Raw genomic sequence first — 13,809 nt, 5'->3', positions numbered from 1 at the left:
GTGGCATACCATAAATACTATGTCTGCTAAAAAGCCTGTAATTTCTTTTGTTGTTTATGTTAATAAGTGCCTGTCCATTTACTACAGGGGCTTCTCTCTTGAACATAATTTTTAACCAGATCACTTTTTTAGAAACTTGGGTTTTAAGTAATACTTTTCTTTTACTTTTTTCTACTGTTGTAGAACACATCTAAATGAAAAATTCAGCTTTTAATAAATGATTTTTAAAGAATCATTTGTTTTTGAAAGGGTAGAAAAAGCCATGTCCTCAAGTTCTCCATAGACTACAATTATTACTTAAATTTGGAATAGAAACATAGAGAAAAATAAACATTTTGGCAAAATAAAAGGAATTTTTGCATAATAAAGTCATAACCCACTGTCAGTAAAGTATCCAATATGGCTTTTTTCTCTCATTGGTGATTGATTTGCATGGTTTTATCCATATTTCCTTTCCTACTTTTTTTTTTGGCCAGGGACGTGCATTGCCACTAAACTAGTGAGCTTCTCCTTGTCAGCATGATACACCAACACGTAAAGAGATAAGCCATAAAGATCTCAGTGAAATACATTTGATTTCAACTTTTAGAAAAAATTTTTTTTTTAGTGGAAACAAAATTTGAAAAAAATCCTTAAGAAGTCTTAATTTTAGGGGTGCCTGAGTGGCTCAGTCGTTAAGCGTCTGCCTTTGGCTCAGGTCATGATCCCATGGTCTTGGGATCGAGCCCCACATCGGGCTCCCTGCTCAGCGGGAAGCCTGCTTCTTCCTCTCCCACTCCCGCTGTTTGTGTTCCCTCTCTCGCTGTGTCTCTCTGTCAAATAAATAAATAAAATCTTTAAAAAAAAAAAAAAGTCAATTTTATACATTTGTTTTCTGTTTTTTCCTTAGTCAGGAAATAATGGTATTGAATACTTTGGAAGATGTAAAGAAGTTTTAACACATCTTTTTGTGAATTGCTTATAATATGGTTTGGCAGTTGGCATATATATATATATATATATATATTCATCTCTGTAAATATATATGTCTATATAAAAATATTACATATATGTACAAATAAATACAACTAAAAGTATATATATACATAAAGATGCTTCAAATTGTTAAGTATGAAATGAATGATTAAAATAGACCATCACTGCTCTCTCCAAGAGGGGAGAGATTGTCATGGCCTCGGGGGGCCAGGAGGAGAAGGGAAACATGGGACTTTGGCTAGGCCTTTGGAGAGCTGGGGAAGACCTTTCAGATAACTGTTTAGTTAAAAGGACCCCAATTACCACTAAAGATATGAATCCTAACATTAGAATTTAATTTGAAATCAGGTCACATGACTATATGTTTTTACATTTCATTTAAATTATCCAGAATAGTGCATCTTTTATAGTGTCTTGATGAGATTTTCTGGAGTTTATAAAGTGGAATTTTATGAACCACTACTAAGAATCAATTGGGAAGGGAAAGGAGAGAAAATAAAGTGCCAAAATGATGTAACTAAACAGGATAGAAACAGAAGGTTAACAGTCTGAATAGAGAATTAATGTGAGAGTCTAGAATGTTTATGAAAAAAATATTACTGGACAAGGAAGAAGTTGTAATTAGATATGAAATAACTGAGTAAGATTCTCATTAATTTCCTGGAGCCTGGACAGTACTTAACTTTAGATGTAATGTTGAAAAACATATTCATAAAAATGCTTTCTTATAGTATGTCAGATGAAGAACAGGAAAGTGGTTGTGATACTGTGGATGGCTCTCCAACGTCAGACTCTTCGGGACACGACAGTCCCTTTGCAGAGAGCAGCTTTGTGGAGGCCGCTCATCAAAACACAGAACTGGTGAGCTCGGCCAACACGGAAACCAAACCAGCTGTTTGTACTGTTGTGGTGCCACCAATGGGACTAGAGAATGGATTAAATGCCGACGAGCATATGGCAAACACAGGTAAACTGAGTCCGCCCTATTTCCCTGACTAGCCCTTCAAAAAGTCTTAATTTGGGAACCTTAGAGAACAACATTGCCAGAAGTCATCTCTGAATTTCCAACTTGATCCTGCCTAATCTGTCATAGAAAGGAAATCTTTCCTGATACCATTTGGTGCTGGAAACCATGAGATGTCTTTTCTCTTTATTTAATTTTAAGGTTGTCAAATCAGTACTGTGTAAAATATCTAAAGACCTTTCTAATTTTTATATGAGAAGGAAAAGCATCAGCTGTCTTCTGTTTTGTTCGTTGCCAGATTCTATATGCCAGCCCTTAATAAAAGGCCGATCCGCTCCTGGGAGATTAAACCAGCCTTCCACGGTGGGTAATCGTCAGCAGAAACTGACATCAGCATTCCAGCAGCAGCATTTGAATTTCAGTCAGGTATGCTTGTGAAGTTCTAAGAGTCTTTGGGATTCAAAATCAGCAGTGTTTCATTTGGAGGAAAAAAGATTCTGACCCTGTATACAGTTTTGAAAAATGTATCCCTTTTCATCATCTCACGTGACTAAGGAGAAATTGGCCTCATAATAGGATAATGAAGCAGATTATCCTAGAACCTGAGTTCTTCAGAAACATTAGGCTTTTAGATTCTCTTACATGACTGTCGAGTATGTCTGCTGTCTTAGACCCGTCCGCTCAGATTGCGCACTAATGGATTGGTGGCTGCCTTTGTTGTGTCAGTTGTGGTAATAGTCATACCTCGCTGAGTACTTGCCCTCTGGTCAGTGCTGTGCTCAGCAGTTGTGTTTCACTCTGGGAAAGAAAAGGTAACAGGTATTGGCGTCAGACCTGTGTTCAAATCCTGGCTTTGCCGAGTACTATGTATGTTACCTTGGCCGGGTCTCTTCAACAAATCTGGACCACAGTTAAAGGGAATAATAGCTATGTTGTAGGGTTGTTTTGGAATTAAATAATGTCACATATGTACAGTGTTAGCTTTCCATAAAATAAGTGCTCCCCAAATGGTTGTGATTAGTAGTGACGGGGGGATGGTGATCCTGGCAGCAGTGGTAGTGGCAGTGTTAATATTATCATAATACATGGTAATAAATGTTAACAGGTTTAATATTAATATGTATAAAATTGATATTTCACTCTTCTCTGTGCTGAGTAGAAGTGGAGATCTGAGAGATCCTCTGTGGATGATCAGTCACAGAGTGTATTGTAATTTCCCTTTCTTCCTTTCTTTTTAACTTATAAAATATGTATTCAGTCTTTTTTCGTCTATGTTTTTGGATAGGTTCAGCACTTTGGATCTGGGCATCAAGAGTGGAATGGAAACTTCGGACATCGAAGACAGCAAGCTTATATCCCTACTAGTGTTACCAGTAATCCATTCACTCTTTCTCATGGAAGTCCCAATCACACGGCCATGCATGCCCACCTGGCTGGAAATGCGCATCTTGGAGGACAGCCTACTCTACTTCCATACCCATCATCAGCTCCCCTCAGTAGTGCTGCACCAGTGGCCCACCTCTTAGCCTCTCCATGTACCTCAAGACCTATGTTACAGCATCCAACTTACAATATCTCTCATCCCAGTGGCATAGTTCACCAAGTCCCAGTGGGCATAAATCCCCGTCTGTTACCATCCCCAACCATTCATCAGACTCCGTACAAACCAATCTTCCCACCACATTCTTACATTGCAGCATCACCTGCATATACTGGATTTCCATTGAGTCCAACAAAACTCAGCCAGTATCCATATATGTGAACACTCAAAAAGAGTATATTGAGGAAGCTCAATGATAAAAACATTTGATTAAAAATAAAAACATGGTATTTAATAAATATTAGCCATGGCACAAGAAAATTATTTTTGAATCATGTAGACTTGGGTGCAATTTAAACAACTTTGAGCTTTAAAAAAAAAAAAACTCACTTTTAATGTGTTTTGCACATTTGGTATAACTTGTCTTTGGTCATGTTATCTTCTTATGTAGTAACTCTAGACAGGTGACTTATGGGAGCGGAAGTCCAATTTTGCTCCTGCTATTTTTTATAAAATTGCCTTCTAACTAGTGCAAGACACATCCACATTTGGGAAGCCATTCTGTGTACAGACTTAGAGCAACAGATGCACATATGTCAGAATTACAGCTTACAAGTGAATTGTATTATCTGTGTCTTAGTGTATAAATGTTGGGTCACTTACCTAAGAAATTGAGCTATTGTTCTTTACATTTGCATGTGTCTTTGCATGGGCAAAATGTTGCCTAGACTTTGCTCTTAAATGTTGTTCTAATAATCTCAGCTGCATTGTAAACCGTTCCCACACATAGTGCCTTAAATATTTGAGGTTGTTAATGTTATTACCTATATATAAATGTTGAGGACTGCAGCACTTAAAATTCAGATCTACTCTTTAGTTTTCTTTTGATAGAGTAATGTTCATTTTTGGTTTTGTGTGGTATGATTTCAGGTTGTAGCTGTTTTTTCCTTACTAAGAGGGCAGCATGTTTGCTATAGCTGAGTTCTGCTGTCTGATTTTTCAGAATGATCTAGCTTCAAGAAAAGCAAGCAGTTAGTAGTGCTTAAGAAAAATTGATTGAGTATCTAATGGATAGTTGATATCTGTCACAACACAGCATTTTATATACTGTTAAGTGAAACTGCAATACAATCTAAGTTTATTTTGGGAGTGTTTGCTGTATAATTGGATTTAATAAAAGGTTTAGAGGTGCAGTAGGCATGACTTTGAGTAGGTAATGAAAGAAAACGCAAAATGCTCATTGATTCATGATGTGGTTTCATCTTAGCTTGGGCAAACCATGCAGTATTTAATAAATAGTAGCAGAATATTTACTATTGAAGCTTGAAAAGATGTGAGTTCTTTGTGTGCAATTGTTCATTTATGCATGTGAGAGGGTTTTTTTTTTTTTTTTTTTTAAGTATTTTTACATTGTAGTACTTGTTTTGCTTGTTGGTGGTGTTTGCTTATTTAATACATTCCGTCAGGGACAGAAATTACATGCTTTTTCTTTCCTAGGAAGTGTGTCTTGGGTTTTTCCCTTCTTCTTTTCTTTTCTTTCTTTCTTTTTTCTTTTTTGGTGGTTGGTGGTTATGTTTAAATGAAGTTGCTTTTACAGCACCAAAGACTTAATCATCCATTTCCTATATAAAAGGTAGCTACTTTTTTGCATAGACCTCAAGTATATTGTAGTGTAGAGGTGGAATTTAAGGAAAGGTATTAAACAGGCTGTGTTTTAGCTTATGGGCAAGTAATAAATTGTATCATTTATCTTGAATGTATCATAGATAAGCTGCTATATAACGATTGCCACTTCAGATAGCTGTGAAATTAGGTGATTAACTAGTTGTTATTTAGCCTTCTAATTTCTGTATAAGTCTAATTACATGAAATAGAAGTTGGGGTTTTGATTTTTTACTTTGCTTTTCTGTTTGGAGTGTCATTGTAACTACTGTATTGTAAATGATGGAAAATAATTGCATATGTTATTTTGGGGTGTGTTATTTGCATCAGTATTTTATCTCTATTAATGTTTGTGCTCATCACTGCATATAAAAAACTTGGATGTATCAATGTAACTTAATTTTTTATTTTCATACTGGCATTGTAGACACTTGAGAAAGCTGTATCTTGCAGGCTTGACTTAACTTTTTTTCCTTAAAAATCTGGAATATAATCTTACAGCATTTACTGGAATAAACAGTACAAAGCATTTGAGTGTAAAACTCTCCAAATGTTTTGGATTTACAGCATTTCTTTGATAAATGAATTGCATACCACTAGTACAGCTCTAATACAGCGTTGACAATAAGCTAATAATGGATAAACTTTTCTTTACTCCATTAACACAAGCAGTGTTTTATTTAATAATCATCAATGAAGTAAATGTGCCTGAAATTGATTTTAAAAAATTACAGTATTAGATCATAAAATAAAAAACCAGCAGTACATTTTTAGTCACACTGAAAATGAAGGACTTAATTTTCCCCACAAGTTTCAGTGTTTTTAGTAATCAATTCTATGCATTTTATATAAATAGAAATATATATATACATATATATATTACACAGAAAAAAGGAGTAGCCTAAGATTAATTTAAAAGATTATTTACAGATGGCAAATTTATGGAGTCACTATTTAAGTAAACTTGCTGCCCTCCACAGCTTATTTTTATTTATATGGTCCAGCAGATCACTGGTATCTGCTCACTTCTTGGAAAAGAATCAATGCTGGCAGCGGATGTTTCAGAAACACCAAGTGCAAAGGATCGATTTCTGTTTGTACAACAGGTACAAAACTGGCGCAGTTTTATATTCGTTCGGGGCCATATTTACTACCCTGAAATGTCGTATTTTCTGTATTTCAGTTCCAAGACTCAGATGGTCTTGTTAGAAGGACAGTAAATGTTTTCGTAATAGTGAAATTTGATAAAGGCGTACCCTAGTTGAGTACACTGCTCTTAACCAATTCTGATCATGGGCTTTTTAATGTGTTTAAAAATTAAAAATGTCAAAATCCTGCTAACTTTTAAATTCAACATATCGACAAAAGAATTTGGATTTATACCTTCTTTAAAACCATTTTACCAGTTTTCTTTGGTTTTACTGCTTTCTTAAATAAAACACTGCATGACTTCCAAGTTGCATATTTGCATACTTTTTTGATTTGCAAATTACTATTTTTTTTTTTTTTTACCAAATACCCTGATACTTACTTTTCTTTTCCTTCAGGGTGTTTAAATATGTTACTGTAGTAGCAAAGCCTTTTCACTTTTTCAGATCTCTACTAATTTTAATCTTGGTTTGTGTTAAGTAAAAGTTAAATCATACACTGCAAGGTGTAGGAAGATTTGTTTTAATGAACCCAATGATAATAGATTTGATTACTAAGTTTGAACTGTTAACTGTTTAACAATTTTAGACTTGTGGCTTTCTTTCTTTGGTTTGTTTTTGCTTTTACTTCTATGCTACACTAGTTTGCCATGTAGCAATTGCACTGTGCAATATTACAATAAGGACTGGGAAAATTTTTATGGATGTAATGTCTATTACGGTTTGCGCTAGTATTTCTCTCTAGTTCTCAGTGATTTAAATGTGACCAAGCCTTCTGTACTTTGTCACAAAAAGCGGGTTTTCCAGGTGACTATTTTGGTGAGTGTCAAAATAAGAATTTATGGTGTATTACTGTCGATTCACTTTGAATTAAAATATATATATTGCAGCAAACAGCTTGTTGCCTTTTTTTCCACCCCAGGACTGCTTACAGGGGAGGGAAGGAAAAGGGTAGTAACACTTAGTACCTAACTTACATCAGTCATCTCATTTAATTCTCAAAACCACCTGTGAGATAGGTATTATTATCTTCACCATTATGTAAATGAAGAAATAGGTTCAAAGTATTTAGGTAAGTTGTCCAGAGTCCCACTTCTGAGTGGTGAATCTCATCTATGAATGAGGCTTTCTAATCATAACTAATCTACTTTCCACCAGTTCTTTCTGTTTTTGTTTTGTTGTTTTTTTAAAGATTATTTGAGGGAGGGTGTGTGCAGGAGCAGGGGGAGGGGCAGAGGGAGAGAGAGAATGTCCAGAGGACTCCCTGCTGAGCGTGGAGCCCGATGTGGAGCTTGATCTCATGACCAGGAGATCATGACCTGAACCAAAATCAAGAGTCAGACGCTTAACTGACTGAGCCACCCAGGCGCCCCTGCACCAGTCCTTTTTAAACTGAGGCCTGGGGCAGTGTGCCAGAAGTCCTGCACCCACAAGATACCCACGGCCTGTTTCCCCTGAATATTGTTTCCTTGAATATTTTTTGAGGTAAATATTTCTGCTTAGTATGCCGGAATGAAGAGTAGGGAATTCACACATTTTTAAGATGTAAAACATGAGACTTAAAGGGGACGCCTGGGTGGTGCAGTCAGTTAAGCGTCCGACTCTTGATTTCGGCTCAGGTCATGATCTCAGGGTCGTGAGATCGAGCCCTGTGTTGGGTTCTGTGCTGGGCATGGAACCTGCTTAAGATTCTCTCTCTCTCCCTCTGCCCCTCCCCACCCCCATACTCACTCACGCTCCATCTCTCTCTCTCTCTCTCTCAGGAAAACAAACAAGAGAGTTCAAAAGAATATAGTTGTAGTAGGCCAGTTTAAGTTAGGTCCTCAAATACTATCTCATACTTCAAGCATTGAACTTTAGGAGAGTTTTTTGGGGGAGCATTCTACCAGAACAGTGAGAATACATAATCTCTCGGCAAAGTTTTAATTGAAGTATGACATGCGCACTTTTGTGTCTGGCTTCTCTTGTTCGACATTTTTTCTGTAAGATACGTCCATATTGTGTTTAGCAGTGGCTCATTTATTCCTATTGCTGTATAGTGTTCTTTTGATTGTTCTTTTCTTGTGTGCTTACCTAATAATTTGTTTGATGGTGTTTTTGTCCATATCTTTTGGAGAACACATGTATGCATTTCCTTTGGGCACATATGCAGCTATGGAGCTGGGTCATAGGGTGTATCCACATTATTAGATAACTAAAACAATATTCCAAAGTGTTAAATTCAATTTACCCTCAATAGCAGTAATATGAGAGTTCCAGTTACTTTATGTCCTCACACATTATATTTTTTTCTTTCATTTTAGTCATTCTTGTGGGTGTGAGTTATTCAAAGTAATGTGAAGATTTCCATTTAGCCCAAAGCACTGATCCTACATATAGATGAGATCCAGATTTTGTAATTTACTTGAAAATAGAGTAAATTGGCTTCTTGAGAAGACAAGTTTCTCCACTATGGAAAGTAGGGCATGCCTTTGAAACCTTTCGTAAGCCAAAATGGTGTAAAGAAGCAATTACCATTAATTTTAATGGAAAAGCTTTTGAGCTTTCCCAGACCCAAAAAATAAGCTCTCTCAGGTTTTTCTGATCCCTCAGGACACAGCCCTACCAAATAAATGGAGATAAAGCACAGATGTTTACAAACACAGGTCAAAGCTATGACTGCTTGGTGCTGGGATGCCGAGTGTGGCTCCCCAGGAGGGGGCTTGGGGGTGCCGCTCTTTCTGCTCTGGAGCGCTGCTGCTCTCATGGCTTTCTGCCAACAAACTGCTGAAGGCTCTTTTCTTCCCTTTTTGCCTCTTCATAAAAACCGAAATCCTCTTTTGGTTAGCAAAAATAGGTACTGATAGTCTTTCTTAAAAGTGAAGAAGGGCCATAACCCAAATTTTTGAAAAGTGGGGGATACCTGTACCAAGAAGTACTTAGCCATTTTAAATGGATCAAGGGAGGTAAAAAAAAATATATATTTTTTTAAAGAGATGAAAAAAAAGTCTTTGAGCAACATGTATAAACCATTCAGTCAGCACTTAGCACAGTGCCGGGCACACGGTAGGTGTCAGTCATTCAGTAACACTCATGAAGCAGCTGCCATGTTTCAAGCACTATATACTAGGCATGTATCAGGGGACAAAACAGAAGTTTCTCTTGATCTTAACTATCTTTCCTGTTAGTGGGAGGGAAAGATTGAAAGCAAATAAGCCCGCTTAGGGTAAGTGGGATAAATACAGTATACTGATTCAGTGACTTTAATATGGGCAAACCAGAAAAGTGGCCTGTGAGGTTGAAGAAAAAGTCTTGCGATTGGGAGCAAAAGCTAGAAGATAGAACTAGAGGGGTGATCATGCAGGCCTTTGCCAAAGAAAGGCATCTAGATTTAATGTCAGCTGTTACGGGACGCCTTGGGAGGACTTTAAGCAGGCAGACAGGCAGGGCCAGAGGGGAAGCTGAAGACCAGATAGGACGAGGTTGTTGAAATAGTTCAGATGAGAGATGATAGCTACCAGTCCTATGTCAAGATGTTTGTATTATGAATATTTTCTCCCAGGTTGTGACTTGTCCTTTCATTTTCTTTACAGGGTATTGGGAAGAGCAAAGGCTTTGAATTTTGATAGAGTCCAGTTTCTCAGTATATTCTCTTACGGTTTGTGCTTTTGTGTCCTAAGAAACTGTTGCCTATCTCACAGCTGCAAAGACTTTTCTTCTTTGTTCTCTGCCAGACGTTTTATGGTTTTAAGTTTTATTAGGTCTATGATTCATTTCATGTTAATTTTTGTGTCAATTTTTTATTTTATGGCATTATTTTATCTTACGAGAACCCATGTAGTTCCCTAATTAGAAGTATGGTCATTTGAAATAGAAAAAATAAAATGTTAACATTTCATATTTTTCCATCATTATTACAATATACTTGGGAAATGCAGAAAAACAGATTTTGAAAACTCATTGAAATTTAAGTGTTCAGATAGTTAAAATAATGTAAGCAATTTTAGATCCTGATACTTCCAACTTGTAACACGAGCATTGAGACGGCAAGAATGACATTGTCAATGACATTCTTCAACTAACCACAAAACTAAATAACACCCAGCCACGTTAATGATTTTATAGCATCCGTTCCATAATCAAATTTTCCCAGGTGTTTTAGTATCTTTTATAACTCTTCCCTTCTCCCCTCAACTCCAGGAACCCATCAAGATTCACCCATTACATTTGGTTATGACATGTATCTTTGACTACTCTTAAATCAGAGCAGTCCTCTATTTTTATGACATTTTTGAAGAATTTAGGCTAGAATGTCCTACATTCTGAATTTGTCTGTTTCTTCACCCTAACTGGTTCCTTTCTATCTTTTCCGTAAAGTACAAGTTGGGTCTAGTGGCTTGATTAGTTTCAATGTTTGTTCATTGAATTATTTGTTCATTGTAAGAATTGTAGGAGATGTGTCCTTATTGCATCACATCAAGAAGCACATAATTTCAGGTTGTCCGTTATCAGTCATGACACTGGGATAAGAGGTTGGTAGCAGATCTCTCCATTGTCATCTGTGGGGTGGCGCTGTGGGAATATCAGTAACATCTTATTCAGTGGCTTTAGCATCCCTTGATGTCTGTTGTCTGAATCAGTTATTACACTGGGGGTTGCAAATGCTGATTTTCAATTCTGTCATTCCTTGTATGTTCATTACCCAGCATCATTCATCATCGTTCTATGAAGAAAGACTTTCTGGCTTTCTCCCTGAGCTTGCTTCCCTTCCCTCCCCCCTGCCCCATCATTATGGATTCATGGATTTTGCTTTATTCAGTAAGTTAATTTTATATTTTTAAAATTTTTTTTAAAGATTTTATTTATTTATTTGACAGAGAAAGACACAGCGAGAGAGGGAACACAAACGGGGAGTGGGAGAGGGAGAAGCAGACTCCCTGCCGAGCAGGGAGCCCGATGCGGGACTCGATCCCGGGACTCCAGGATCATGACCTGAGCCGAAGGCAGTCGCTTAACCAACTGAGCCACCCAGGCGCCCTTATTTTTATTTTTTTTTTTAAAGATTTTATTTATTTATTTGACAGAGAGAGACACAGAGAGAAAGGGAACACAAGCAGGGTGAGTGGGAGAGGGGAAAGTGGCTTCCCGCTGAGCAGGGAGCCCAATGTGGGGCTCGATCCCAGGACCCTGGGATCATGACCTGAGCCGAAGGCAGAGGCTTACTGACTGAGCCACCCAGGCGCCCCAGTAAGTTAATTTTAATTTACTGAATCCTTTTGACATCACTGCATTAGTCTCAATGTTTCCTTGTTCTCTGGCCCAATAAGGTGTCTTAGGCTCACCTTGTATTTTTCTGGCCTTGGATCTGGAATTGGTCATTTCTCCAAAGAGCCCAGGTTTCAAAGGACGTAGTTTGAATAATGTCTATGTCCTACATCGGTAATTCCTTTGTCTTTTGGAGTGTTGCTGACCAAGAGTAGTTCCTACTCCTAGTTTAGCTTTCATCCTGTCTCCCCATCACTCAAGCTCAAATCTGACTACTCTTTCTGCAGACAGATGTCGCTTGCCAAGCAACTGCTGCCCACCTCTGTTAACTCACTTGTGACTATAGCTGATCTTGACTTCCTCTTGGCCTTGTGCATTGATTGCAGATGGTAATTCAAAGCCAGAGTGAATGAGGAGAAGAATGATTGATAATTTAGAGGGCATGCATGTAAGTAGGATTCATCTAATAAATGCTGTGTTTATAGCTGTTTCCCCAGTGGTTAGCTACTTGTGCCAGTGAATGTGCAGTAAATGTGGACCCTAGGGTTGGAGGGCATTATTCAATAAGTCTTAGTAATATTGGCATTGTGTTCACCGTGCTGATTGACTTGAACCAGGTGATGAGATGATGAGAGCAGGGATTGTGCTGCCCCAACACCATAGTCCCCATCCTTGCCTTTGTCACTTTCATCATATTTCTTGTAATTCCCTGTCTGTCTGCTTTTCCCACCAACTAAACTCTGAATGCAAAGGCCATTTTTATCTTGTATACTCAGTGTCTTTGGCACTTACTATGTGCCTGGCCATAGTAAGCACTAAACATTTGCAAAATAAATGAATGAAATCAACAAATACTTGTTGAATAGAATTTAGGAGGTTCAAATTTTATCACCTGTCTTGGTACTAATTAGGTGGTATGGTTTTGAACAAGTTTGGGCTTCAGTTTATTCACTGGTAAATTGAGAGAGTTTGGGGGTGCAAACTCAAGCAGCAAGGGCTGGGCAGACGACCTAAGTATGTGAATTAGAGTGGGGTCTGTGGCGCAGTGGAGAGAGTCAAGCCCTGTCCAAAGGGAGTGGGAGATGCATGCAGGATGGTTGACCCAATGTGTATCAACTTCTAGTTTTTTGAGAAAATGGATGTCGGTGAAATACTGGCAACTAATTAAAGCTTAAAAGTTTTTTTCATTTTAAGTACAAATTATCTGCAGGCCAGGTTAGTTTGTGGGTAACCAGTCTGCTGCAATATTCTTTGAGTTTCCTTTCTGTTTTGACAGTTAATAATTCTCTTGTTACCATGTTGCTTCATTGTGGTATGGCCAGCAGGGGGAGAAAGTGTTCTCTAATTTTTCTCTCAAGTTTGGTCCCATAACTTTAATGAAAGTAACAAAACAGAAATAGGGGCAGGGTAGGCTATGTCCCATGAACACTGATAATATAATGTGAGACATTTCTAACTTTGGTAGATAGATTTTGAAAAAATGGGAGAGGATTCCAAGCCTCAGCAAATCCTTAGACTACTTAAACTGGTTGGTTTATCATGGAATCAGAGGAAGACATCCTTTCATCCATCCATTCCTCAGCTGCCATATAGACTTGCTCTGTAGTCCAACAATGTATGGATCATTTCATCTCCAGCAAAGGAAATCAGATTTAAGAGGATTTGGCAGCCGGAAGGAGAGGGACATGGAGTCCTCCTCACAACAACCCCTTCCCGTGCCAAGATTTTTATTTTTATTTTTTATTTTGCAGAAGAAAGAAAAGTCTTAGAGAGGCTCCATAATTTACTTCAGATAACACAGAAAGAAGCAGTGCTGAAATGCAAGACCCCACTTGACTCCAAAGATTGTGGAAATTCCCCTCACCACCTTCTCTAAACTCAGTGCTGGTAAATGTTTGACAACTGCCTGAGGAAGGAGACAGCAGTTGAGGGCTGCATGTATATGCACCTACATAGGTTTGTTACAAATTTAATTAATAGAGTGTAGCGCACAGCAGCGCCTGGGTGGCTCAGTCGGTTAAGTGTCCAACTCTTGATTTTGGCTCAGGTTGTGATCTCAGGGTCAGGAGATGGAGCAACGTGTCGAGCACTATGTGGGCTCCATGTTCAGCAGGGAGTCAGCTTCTCTCCCTTTCCCTCTGCCCCTCCCCCGCTTTCTCTCTAAAATAAATGAATAAATCTCTTTAAAAAAGAATGTGGCACACAAATGATAGTAAAATATATAATACTTTTAGGATTATTTCCATATATCCAATTAATTCTCACAGGATGCGTTT

General features: G+C 37.9%; 1 protein-coding gene across 3 annotated transcripts in view; it reads left to right on the top strand.

Moving 5' to 3' along the window:
* The window catches only part of HIPK3 (homeodomain interacting protein kinase 3), a 90,211-nt gene extending 83,028 nt beyond the window's left edge, over window positions 1-7,183 (top strand). For all 3 annotated transcript variants that reach the window (XM_021685347.2, XM_021685344.2, XM_021685345.2), the window contains 3 exons: window positions 1,707-1,942; window positions 2,238-2,365; window positions 3,225-7,183. In XM_021685347.2, the coding sequence (XP_021541022.1) occupies window positions 1,707-1,942; window positions 2,238-2,365; window positions 3,225-3,701 (841 nt within the window). In that variant the 3' untranslated portion in view covers window positions 3,702-7,183. The remainder of the gene's footprint in view (window positions 1-1,706; window positions 1,943-2,237; window positions 2,366-3,224) is intronic.
* Window positions 7,184-13,809: the final 6,626 nt, after the last annotated feature.

The sequence above is a fragment of the Neomonachus schauinslandi genome, chromosome 11 (genome assembly GCF_002201575.2).
Source record: "Neomonachus schauinslandi chromosome 11, ASM220157v2, whole genome shotgun sequence".
In the NCBI taxonomy this organism is placed as follows: domain Eukaryota; kingdom Metazoa; phylum Chordata; class Mammalia; order Carnivora; family Phocidae; genus Neomonachus; species Neomonachus schauinslandi.
This window is presented reverse-complemented; position numbering and strand designations above follow the sequence as displayed.